We start from the raw sequence: 12,436 nt of genomic DNA, 5'->3' as shown, positions 1-12,436 counted from the left end.
TGTAGATATGCAGTATGGAATGGACTTCAGCAAGGAGGGGCCCAGCCTTATGCAGATGGGTTGTAGATGTCATGGCGTGGAAGGGTGCCTTGAGAAGATGCTGGTTAGCTCTTGCAGCCGTGCTGTTTGCTCATTCAGATGCTGCTAACTCCAGTCTCTGCTGTGCTTTGTTACTCTGCGTAGGTATAACTCCAAATCACCTTGGTTTGTTGTTGTTATGGCAGCGTTAAAAAACCTTCCTAATGAAGAATGAGGGAACGCACTGTGGTAAATACAGAGGAGCAAGTCAGATAAAGGCCTTTCTCCTGCAGGCACTTCAGGACGTGACTCAGGGCACAAGGCTAAACAAACAAGAACAAATAAAATGAACAGGGCTTAGCTGGAATAGAAATCACTGTTGTTGAAGATGAATTGAATTTTTTTCAACCACCAGAGTTTATTTGTGCAAAATGTTAGCAACTCATGTGTTGTAATGGAAAAGTAGTGAAAGAAGAATGTAGAAAAAGAAATGACTGAAGGAGGTACAGATAAAGTCAGTGCTCTTGAAAGCTGTTGGAGAGATGAATTCAGGAGTGCAGAGTACATGTAGGCTGTGAGTGGTGAAGAGGTGAAACCCAGGGCAAATGCATGACCCACAGGCTCAAGATTGTATGTCAGATCGAGATGAAAGCCAGAAGATGGATCACCAGCTTGGGAAAGATAGCAAGTACGGCGAATAGAAGCTAAAAGGGTGACGGCACTGGGAAATGGAAGAGGAGTCCATATACCCATATGAAAAAATCCTCAGTCAAGATAGGGATGCTGTTGTAGGAGTGCAGAGATATCTTTCCACAACTGCTTGTAAGAACTGCATATGCTGTTTATTACCATCAGGTAGCAATATAAATTTTTTAATCATAACAAATAGAGTCTGTGCCAGGCTACACTGTCACTAATCACCCCTCCACAATAAGATTTCCAGAACACACAAAAAACCCAAACCCACAGACAGTTGAAAACCAACTAATTACAAAAGTCTGCTCAAACTTCAGTAGTTTTTAATTGACAAATGAGTAGGGTTAGTCCAAGCTCAGAATGAATCTTTTTTTTGTAAGCCATCAGTATGCAGGTCAGCAGCAGCAGCATAGTGAAAAACTGTGTCACTGTTAGTGCACCAATATCCATCAGCTCAAGCAATTGATGTAGATGTAATCACTGTCTCTAATAGAAATAAAGTCAGGGTAATGGAACATTGTCACAGAATCAATGTCTCCTGTTTTGAAAATAAACCCCCTCAGCTTTGCCTTTGCATTTATGTACCAGCAGGCGACCACATCATTCAGTTCAATTGACACAGTCCCTTAGAGCCCTGAATGATCTATTGTGGGAACATCAGGAACAACGTATTGGAAAAAATGGAATGTTCTTGATCAGGCTTACAGGCTGTGTTATTCAGTGAGTTTTCCAGCAGTGAAAATGAGAATAAATCGGCTGAGAGCAGAAACTTAGCACAGTATGGAGATCTTTAACTCCGTTTAACTGTTTCATTTCTACACATTCTCGATCAAAAAGCTTGAACCGTAGTACTTGTGCTTATTTTCAATGGTGCGTGGTCACAAATAGAGGCATTTTTTGGACATTGTTCCTCCTCTACCTTAGCTCATCAGAAACTCTTGATAGGGCTCCTTTTGACCTACAGGAGCTCTTCTCAATCAGTTATTTCCACTGAAATTTTCACACAGATTGATCCAAACGAGGATTAATGGGTGTGCTCCCACATTCATCCATAGTTAATTTTTTGCTGAGGCTTTAATGCAGCACGGATTAGCAGTCATATAGTTGCATGCTTAAAACTGGATGCATGCAGAAGAGGTGTATTGCATGGGATTTTAAACAGTGTAGCAGATAATGCTTCTTCCAGATTTCATATTGCTCGCACTTGATTCCAGCAACCTACAGCTATTCTGTGTCTAGATCCAGAGAATATTAGTAGGCCATTATTTTGGCATTTAACAATTTTACAAAGCCTTCTTGAGACAGGGTCTGTAAGTTCGATTGCAAAAGTCTTTATTTATTTAAATTAGGTATTCCTGAAGGTTTTCAACTCTGTCTAAAGGAGCATCCTTCTAATGGCCTTAGAATGGAAGCTCTACAGCTTGCTTGATGTTACCACTGGTTTTGTGACCGCCTTTCCAATAAGAAAACTTTCCCTTTTGGGAGACAGATGTCTCTCTGGGGAGTAATAACAAGCATTTGTCTGTCTGGTACTTCTCTCTCCATTACAGTGGTGGATATATTCACTATACAGAGCCTAGAGGTGTACTTTGCAGGTCATCTTGTGAAGTGATTCATGCTGGCCATCCCTATACTGCTACTTCCCCAGGTAAACGTGCTAATTCTGGTCATCAATCAGAGGGTATCTGTTTCTAATCAGTTCTAGAAATGCTGCATTTCCAGTTTTGTTGCTATAGGCATGTGCTCGGCTTGTGTCCAGGTAGGACAATCTAACCCTGAATGCCATCCCATCAAGCCACTGTTTTTTCCTTTCCAGTGAATGCCTTTGGTTTGGATTAGGTGTTCAATCAAGGAGAGTTTCGTAATGGTTGGTTACATTTCCTGGTGTGCTCTGAAAATTATTTAAGTATTGAAAAGAGGGTGGTGATTTAATTTTTTAACTACTCAATGGTTTTCTTTTAATCCTAGTTTGCCTGCATCTGTGGACTTGAGCTCCGTGATTAAAAACCCTCTCCTTGGTCACCTGCAGGGGAGTGAGATGAGGTGTTTGGGCTTTCATGAAGTGGTCAGAATTGAGTCAGGACTTTCTGTTGGTGGTTTTACTGGCATATGGCTTTATGTTCTGAGCAGCTGGGTTTGGGTTTTAAATTTTGAAGGAATAATATATTTGCTCCTGAAGAAAGATGTATCAGAAATACCTCCCATTTCAACAGGGTTGTAATTATGCAGAAAAGTTGTGACTGGAAAGAAATGTCCATTTCTGTTGTTCCCCAAACACTTGAAAAGTCTTTAAAGTACCAAAGTCTGGTACAGGAAATAAGGAGAAAAATCTTCCCCAAACACGTAATTTCTTCTTGTGTTGCACTGTAACAAGGAAAAAAGATGTTTAAGAACCCAAAGAGTGTTGAATAAAGTGTCATTCCCAGAAATATCCCTGTTTCTTTGGTCAGTCTAGGGATTTACAAAATAGGGCTGCCAAGAATCACTGCAGCTTATAGCTGTCCAGGAATAAATTTTCTTTTTTAATGCTAGAAAACAAGTTTGCAGCTTTGTAGCCATAGCCTTGGAAATACCATACTGAATATCTGCCACTTGTGTCTCTGCTGCAACATCCGGAATCCCTGTCTCCTGGGTCACGCAGCATATGACTTTGGGGAGGAGGTTCATAGTTCAGTAATTAAATACTACTTTGCTCTAGGCAAACCCAGCAAATGGGCTTCATCTGCAGCTTATTTTGTAATAGTACTCAGGACTGTGCTTGGTGTTTCTGGGGACTGAGTACTCAGATAAGTAGACAGTAACTTATTTTTAGCTAAGGATTTGTGTGGTTTTGTTGTTGGTTTGTTGGTTGGTTGTTTTTTTTTTTTTCCCCCTTTCAGGGTTGTAATTCTTTTGCTTCAGAAAATTTCAAACTGGCTTTGTCATCTTGTATACTTCATACTCTCAAATTGGCATGGAAAGACAGGGACTGTTGCCATAAATTAGGTCACTAAAGCTGAAGTACGGAATACAAATATTTATCGCCTGAGCTAAGAAAAACAATTCAGATGAGGAAAGGAAAAAAATACTCTCATAGTATTCGGAAATGAAGCTGTATTCTTGAGATTAAAAGCAAAGGAGTGGAGTTAAAAGATGAACATGAGAAGCATCTCTTGTTTTAAATTGCTAGAAGGAAAACTAGCAAAGCTCGATCATAAGGGAAATCAATAAGGAGGTTCATTAGGTAGAATTACAGATAATTTTTTATGCAAGTTCACTTTTGACATAGCTTATTGAATCTTAAAATAAAAAAGGGCACATTTAAATAATAGCAATTTAGAGACACAGGTAAAATGAAGAAAATGAGATAACTTTCATTTAAAAATATATTACAACAAAGCTTATGCATTTAATTTAAAAAAACGTTTTCCTTTAAATTCAGAAGGTTAGAAAGAATTCCTAATTGCAGATTGTCAGATAGTAGAACTTTAATAAGGGCTCATTTGTATTGTGCACAATACAATATTGGACCCCATCTCTCAAGTGAAGATGTGAAAGAGCAAATAGGAATGTTTAAAGCAAGTAATTGATACAGTTGAAGAAAACTCATGGTTTTTTTCTTCTTTTTGAAGTATGAGAAAATGTTAATTTTGATTGAAATTTATGTCTAATAAATTCTTAGCAGAAGGACATACGACGTTGGTTGTACACTGCGTGCTTGACATACAGGAACCAGTCATTTATTTTATGAGTTTTCCTTTATAAACTGTTTCTAAAGGGTTCAGCAGCCATTTGGGGTAGGCTCTCCATGTCTCGAGGGAGCACCTTTGGAGAACGCTTTAGTAGAACAGCAGCCATGACCAAAGGTGTTTCGTGGAGCCTCGGATTAAAACTCCAGTTCCGCAAGCTACTCCCACGGCAGATTTGGTATCTGAACAAAGTCCTGCTGAAACCTCACAGATCTGGGAGTTTGCCTGGCCTGAGTTTAAATAACACCCTTTCCACTTTCTTCAGCACCTCTGAGTTGATAAATGAATGCAGACTTGATGGCATTGATGCCTCACTGTCTTAATCGACCTGGATGCAGTTGGAGAACTGGTGGAGTTTAGTGTATTGGCACCTGCCTGGGCTACGGGGCTTCGTCTGGCCCCTGAGCCACCGTGACCGCAATCACACAGCTCCCGAGTTCGGCAGGTGGGTTTGTCAGTCTGAGGGACCCCCAGTGTTAGTTGCAAAGTATAATGAAGAGGACTTGTGTATCATGTGCAGGACTTCATTTTTACGAGACATAATACAGATGTAAAAGAGAATTGTAATAAAACTTTCCAAAGGAGTTGGGAGCACCTTCAGGTTTTTTGGGTGGAATAAAAAACCTACACATTCTCGGGTTGGGTCATATAATTTGCTTTTTCTTTTTTCTTTATAACTGCCATGGTCACTTAAAAAAGGAAGATTCTTAAGCAGCAGTTAAAAAAAAAATATCACTGTCTATGTGTACACATTCTGGCAAAATATTTGTCTCGATTTCTTGCGAAAGAGGAAAAAATGACTAGTAGTATTTCTGTTGTAGATTTATTGTTTCTGTAGCCAGACTTCTGTTTTCCATGGATAAATGTAGCAGTTTGTTTATATCTGAACATTAAACATTTTTCAGAGCTACCCAGAGCATTATCTGTTCCTTTAACATATCATATTTAGTATCAAACTAATGATTGGTATGTTTTGGGGAATTATTATTCACAGCAGCCTGCCAGGTTTTTCTGTTATCCTACCTAATTAGGATGTGTTAGAGCCCACCTAAAACTGCAGAAATACTACTTTTTTTAGACTGTTGTTTGATGATACAATAAATCTAACTGTAGTAAATCTACCATGCGTTATGAATCTGTGATTAAGAGATACAAAGTGCTAATCTGATGTATAACCTTTCTCTGCCAGTTCAGGTTTGTTTTTTAAAAAAACCCAACAAAACCCAAACTATTAGGCCAGGAGCCATATCGGGCGGCATCTGTTCTGTAGCATTTGGCATGAACCTGGAAGAAGAGCACAAAGCTAGTATAAGCATGCAGAGTAGAATAATAATTTGTCAGAAATGCTATCGGATTTGTCCTGTTGGACGTCCATTAGCCTGCAGATCTGGTGTCCATGACAGTGGAGCTTGATCTCATGGTAACAGATTTTACTTGTAAATTTTACCCAAAGTGTGAAAGTGTGTGGATGGTCCTCAAGGGGTGGAGAAGCCCATGTGAGACCACACATGCTGATGTGTCTGAGTTAGGGTAGGCATGTTACAGAAATACAAGCATATTTTTGTTATTTGGAAACTTAAGTCAGAGTTGGTGTGTTGGCTCAGGGGCAAGAAACCTCATTTCCTTTGAAAAAAGTAGTTTCCAGATGACTTTCTGTGTGATTTCTGACATGGATTCAGAGTTGGAATGAGTGGGTCAGTTTGTCTAAAGCAAAGATGTGCATCTTTGTCTGTTCCTGACCTGTGGCACATCCAGTTCTTGAGTAGATCTCGAGGCCAGTGCCTCTGTAGACAGTTGACTTTTATTTTATGGCCGATATGTTTTACGCCTGATAAATTTTGGGAGTTCAGGGCCTTTCTATAGCAACATTAAAAATTACCTGGGATATCCTGATACTATGCTGATCCTAATTGAATAGTGGTGTTATAAGCCACAGGCTCATCCTCCTGAAAGGGGATCGTACAGATAAGCAGTGCCTGTGGCTCAGAGGTTTTGGGTGATCGAAGGAGAACAGGGTGATGGGTTACCTGCACTGTAATACAGTTTGTTGGCACTACAGCATTGCTGGGCAGCACAGGGACACGTGTGGTTTGAGAGCCTGAGAGGAGGTGTGCTGAAGTGGACATTGAGTCCATGAATATCGATCCCGGTGTGGTCCCAGGGACTGGAAGCCCGTGATCAATTTGCACGTGGTTTGTAAGCCCTTGTTGCCCATCCTTTTTTACTTGTTATGTTTTGGGTTTTTTTATTTAATCCTGGTTTTGCTGATAAGGAATCTACTTTCACATATACTGCGACTGCTCCTAGGTGCAAAGCAAAAGTAGAGGCAAGTGGGAGAGATTTGCTTTAAAAGCACACTTGGAGCTAAAACAGTAGTGTGGGTGCATTGTGCTTTGCCATATTTCCTGTAAATCCACAGAATGTTTTGAGGAAGATTTGGAATTTTAATAAGGGCCAGAAAAAAGGACCTGAAGGATCTTGTTACATTTTCAGAATAGATTTGGGACATAGAGTTGCAAATATCTTGAGATATTTTTAATGGGCCCTTTGTAAATTGGGCTGGAAATCTAAGACTGGTAGGAATTAATGTGTCATTTCTACTTAGTTTTGCCTCATTTTTCTGTATCGTTTTGGTTAATTGCAGTACCTAAAATAATGATCAATATTAATATCTATTAAGTGCCCAAAATAAGTAGTCAATTGCATGTGGAAGTAGTGGATTTGGAGGAAAATAAACCAGCATTAATGAAGTAGATTTGTTAGTATGTGGGCTATGTGTATACATGCATGGTGCATACATAAAGATGAATTTATTTTTTTCTTCTCTAATTTTCTTCTTTTCAGCTTTTCCTACTCCTTTCGTGTTTCTGTTTCCATTTATATGGTGCTACTTTTAAGAAATCTTCTCTGTCACCTCCCAAACAAGCCCTGGGGCTGTGTTGGGGCATTAAGGAAAATAGAGTTCACGTGGTTCGTAGGTTAGCGGGTTTATTTTCTTTCCCGTTACTGTTTTACTTTGGCAAACATCCTTGGCAAGTTGTAACTTCAGCATGAAGTGAGGGGGTGGCTGTGAGTGTTGCGCGCTGAGAGTAACGTGGCCAGTGGCTTTGGAGTCAGCGGGTCCCTCTGTGTCCCACCTCTGGGTCACCCCTTCGCTGCCACTGTCTTGGGTCATTCCCGCTGGTACTTCCCGGGAAGCTGTGAGCAGGGAGGGTGGCAGCGCAGTTCTGAGGGCTGGAAACACCAGCAGCTTCCCCATCGCATGCCGTGGGGTTGACGCAGCCGTGCGCTGCTCCTTCAGCTGTCTCCAGAGTCTGCTCCCGAGGCCGAAGGTGGCCACGCCGCAGAGCCCTTTGCCTCTCGTTCCGAGGGCTGGCAGCATATACCCAGCAGCCAGAGTCAAGCCTGATATCAATTCAAAGGGAAATATCCTCTCCTATCTGTACTTCTGCTGTATTTTCTCTTTAATGTGATAGCTTGGTTTTGGGATGGGAAGGAAGGTGGTTTGGAGTTCCTTGTTCTCCGTTCCTTCCATCCCTTGGCCGTGCGAGAGCCGGGGGGTGGCTGAGCCACTGGGCCTGTGATGGGGGTAAATACAGAAACTGAGTTTTCAATAAGACTGAAAGAAATGGATGAAGCAATACCTTGGTAAAAAAATGGAACCTTTTGCACCCTTTTCAGTTTCGTGTCCTCGTCAGGCAGGATGTGTATTTATTGAACACATTTTTGTGTTTTTCTGGTTGTTGCAGTACAAAAGCCAGTGTTGCACTGCCACCTCTCGATAGCCGGGCAGGGCAGCATGTGGCAGTACTTACCAAAGCGTCTTGTGGAAAAAAACTTTGAACCAGCCTTGAAAAATGATGCTCATTTGACTTGGGCAGGGTGGATAACACTTCTGACAGACGAGCAAAACATTAACTTTTTTTCCTTAGCAATCTAGGTAAATATGTGGTGTGTCCACAACTCTGCTTTTAGTGGGGAGCCCTCTTTATATCAATAATGCAGGTCTTCTCTGTGTGGCAAATAGCAATTTCTTCTGATTTCTGCATTTTGATATGTCTTTTTGGATGATGCAGCAACATTTTAAAAATCAGTAACAGACCCATGAAACAAGTACTACCATTTTTGTTTGTATGTAATGTAAAAAGGCTTCTCTATGAGTCTTTTTAAATTTAATTACCTTTTTTCTAAAGGAAGAACACTGTTCCTCTTCCTACAGCACTCCTCTGTAACAAGCAGTCTTAAATAAAGGTGATCTGTGTCAGGTATGACAACAAAATACAGCTGCATAAAATTAGTGTTTGGTCCTGCACATGGTAGAATTGGTTGCTAATGCATGACATGGTTAAAAATGGCATTCATTTCACACACTGCTCAGTAAATGAGCCCTCAAAAGTATATGGTATGTTATCAGGTGTATGTTGTACGTCAGGCACCGCTGGGGGCTGTGGGTGCCTGGGGTAGGGTTAGTGTCAATGTACTTTAGGAGTTGTTACTCTAGCTAGTTGTTGTTGTACTGGAGCAATTATTTTTTTTCCTTTAGAAATGAGAAGGATTTAAATAGCTCCTCATTTTTATTTATTTTCTTAAACTAAAACTATCTTACCCTCCTCTGGCAGCGCAGTATGCTCGAGCTGCTCTATAAGCAGAAGATCTGGGTGTCTGTGGACGCATCCAGCATGGTGTACCACCCCTCATCTCCCACACAACGTCCCACGCCTAATCCTGGCTCTCCCACTCGCGTCCCACTGGCCCCAGCTGGGTCTGAGCCCTTGCTGCACAGCTCTTGGACTGTGTCATTTTTCCTGTGCCCTCTCCAAACTGAGCAGGCAATGCGTGCTGCCCTCCCTCCTACCCCTGGGTATTAGCTGGGTGGGTGGCTGCACGGCTGGGGCAGGTTTCGGGGTGTCTGTGCGCTCATTGACTTGCCAGGTTTTGGGCAAATACACTCCTTTTGGCATCTGAGTTCATCCCATAGCCTCTCCTCTTCATTGGGAGTTTGAGTCTTTCCTTTACAACATTATGGGACTTGTAGGAAAGTTACATCTTGGAGAGCTCTTTCCACTCTCGAAGTTGTTTGCAGTTGGCTGGTAAAATTAAAAAGTTAGATAAAATTAAAAAGTTAGATAAGAGAGAGAGAGTGTGGTCATTTTCTCCTGTTTCCTTGGGAAATTTTGCTAGGAAAAGATGCTTAGAAAGAATAGGTGTGGCAGTGTATAATGCCAATCATAACCTTATAGTTGTTGCTTCCTGCTGTGTTCGGGGCTTTCCCGCCTCAAACAACAGTGGTGAATGGCCTGACCACATGGCCGTGTAGCAAGAATTTTTATTTTGAACAATATAAGACAACCTGCTCTCTAACCCATTTTTGCGTCAGATCCAGGTCAAACTTTGTCAAATAACAGTAGGAAAGTCGCTTACTTTCTCAGACTCCAGTTTCACAGACGAAAACAATGGTGGTGCGTGACTGGGTAGAAAAAGGTCTGCTGACGAAAAGTGCTGGGTGGAACAATAGGAACTGTAGATGGACCTTATTTCATACTATATTCTGGTAGCTGATACATGTTTTTACTTGTAAAAATCCTGATCTAGTAAACATTCAGAAGTCATGAGAATGTTCTCAAAAATGAGGCTTGAAGTTAGAACTGTTGTGTTCTATCTCTTTGTCTCTGTGTTTTAAAGACTCTTATTGCTTCATATTTTCAAAATTTGTCATCAAAAGTGTATTTAGTCTGATACATTATTTGTCTTGCTGAATATTTACCGTTAATAAAGTCAAGGGAAAGTTTTGTATATATGTCCATCAGTATTTTCAGGGCATTGATTGAAAGCCTAGACAAATGTTACTAAAAATGGTCTGGTTAAAGTTTGTCTTTAATTTCAGGAGTTCCTTTTGCAAAGCGTTAAGTGTATGGCTGAGATGTTTTCTGGTTTTTGGGGGAAATAGCTGGGCTTTCTGTGAACAGATACAGTGTTGTAGCCCATACTGCACCTTTTTACTAGAGTGGGAGTAACTGAAAAGTAAAGTAGATTAGGAAGTAAAAGTGAGAACTTGCCTGGATACCAACATGAAACCAAGTTCTGGTCTTTGTTAGCCAGGCAGAGAGAAATCTACATTTTGAACAATGTGTTCCATAGCGATAATGTTGATTAGATGAAACTCACTTGATTATGTTTTAAAAACCTGTGAAATCAGTCCTTTTTACTGGTATTAAGCAGTATAGTTCCCCAGTCCATACCAATTTGCATCATTTGTGAACCCGGCTCTTCAATATTTAATTTACTGACCTTTATGTTGTGGTGAGACAAATGACTTTTTAATGACTTCGGTAGACTTATTTGCATTATAAAATAAAACCATTGTCTATGCTGCCAGGGAGCTACTTACTTTATAAATATAGCATTTGTTGAGAAATACATATTAGGTACTAAAAATATTTAATTGACCTACTTTTTTATTTTCAGGGTTGTGTCCTTTGTTGTGACCTCATGGTTTAACTGGGAATAAAGATGAGTATAAGCAGTGATGAGGTTAACTTCCTGGTATATAGATACTTGCAAGAGTCAGGTGAGTTTTTACAATTCTGGTTGCTAAACAATGCATAATTTATTTGGTATTCATCTACAACTGGCTTTAGCAAATGCATTTTCATTTAATTATTTTGCCAGTAGGCATGTGCTTCTGTCTGAACTGTTTCTTGGTGTTTTTTCTCAACAAGAGAATGAATTCCTGCCAAGTTACCTTCTGTAACTTAATCAGATTTAGTCATTTGGAGTCTTCAGATGGCAGTCAACCAACTAAGGACTCACTTGATTGCTAGAAGTTCATTTTCCTGGAGATCACTTATCTACAGGGTGGCAGTGACACTTTGACCATTTTTTTGGGGGCTACTTGAAGATAAAAAAGATGACCAGCAAAATACTGTTTTTTCCTCTTCTGTCTTGGAGTGATGGTGCTCCTGCGAGCTGCCTTGTGTGGCTGAATTCCTTGCCTGAATGTGACTGTTGGGAGGGCAGATCTTGCTGTATTTCAAAGAAAGAAGTGGCACCTGTGACCATATGACTGGTATCATTTGAATTTAAATACAAGTGGACAAATTTTTTACAGAAGTAACTCTTGGGTTCTTGAAAACCTCCATCCCTTCAGGACACTTTCTTGGGGGATTTTGTCCTTTGGTGTCACTCTAGCCAAAGCCTCCTGCTTCCTAGGAATAAGAGCAGAAGACAGTTGAAGATTGTCAAACTTGAAAAGAAACTACTTTCCTGTCTTATTTGTCCAAATTGACTGTGTCTGTAAAATACAAGCAAGAATGCAGTAGTGTTCCCTTGGACAGTTCAGTTTTAAAACTTCACAAACCCAGTCGGATCAACCGTTTGAGTTTGTACTGCACGTTTGGATTTCTAGATGCAGCCATATGGCTGCAGGGGGTGTGTGGTGGTGGCTGTTCATGAAGCTATGTAAGAGATGTTACCTTTTACTCACAGCTGTAATACGGATTGCTTAAAGCAGCCTACATTTAGAACAGGTAGATTTGACTGGAGATCAGGGCATGCCCCAGTAAATGAAGAAGTAGTGATTGACAGGAAGGAATATGATCTTAACAATACATAAAAGAAGTCTGCATATTAAAGCAAAAATAATCAATTTTAAGGTTAACAGCATAAGGGACCAGCATTAATGTGCATGTTACCTTGCTGTTTCAACATCTACCAGTTCTTAGTTTTGTTAGTGATTGCTGATGGGTAGCTTCAGGCTTCTTGAAAATTCATTTGACTGATGCAACATCTGCCCACAGCTTATGTCCACTGCATGTGGACTTCTCAAACTGGGACAAAGAAGCACCAGAAGCAGTGGTGAATGGCAGCGTTTTTCAGTCTCTGCTTGTCAAAAGAAAGCAGAAACTCACTGTTCTGCCTGGATTTACTGAAGACTGTACACATTCTTATTCCAATGGCAGATTGCTTTATCTTCACTTGAAAATTTGGGGGGGGGG

General features: G+C 40.5%; 1 protein-coding gene across 8 annotated transcripts in view; it reads left to right on the top strand.

Moving 5' to 3' along the window:
* TBL1XR1 (transducin beta like 1 X-linked receptor 1) overlaps positions 1–12,436 on the top strand; it is a 129,011-nt gene that overhangs the window by 94,748 nt on the left and 21,827 nt on the right. For all 8 annotated transcript variants that reach the window (XM_026854682.1, XM_026854685.1, XM_026854678.1 and 5 more), the window contains one exon: positions 10,908–11,010. In XM_026854682.1, coding sequence (XP_026710483.1) covers positions 10,953–11,010 — 58 coding nt within the window. In that variant the 5' untranslated portion in view covers positions 10,908–10,952. The remainder of the gene's footprint in view (positions 1–10,907; positions 11,011–12,436) is intronic.

The sequence above is a fragment of the Athene cunicularia genome (genome assembly GCF_003259725.1).
Source record: "Athene cunicularia isolate RWA chromosome 9 unlocalized genomic scaffold, athCun1 chr9_part1, whole genome shotgun sequence".
In the NCBI taxonomy this organism is placed as follows: Eukaryota; Metazoa; Chordata; class Aves; order Strigiformes; family Strigidae; genus Athene; species Athene cunicularia.
This window is presented reverse-complemented; position numbering and strand designations above follow the sequence as displayed.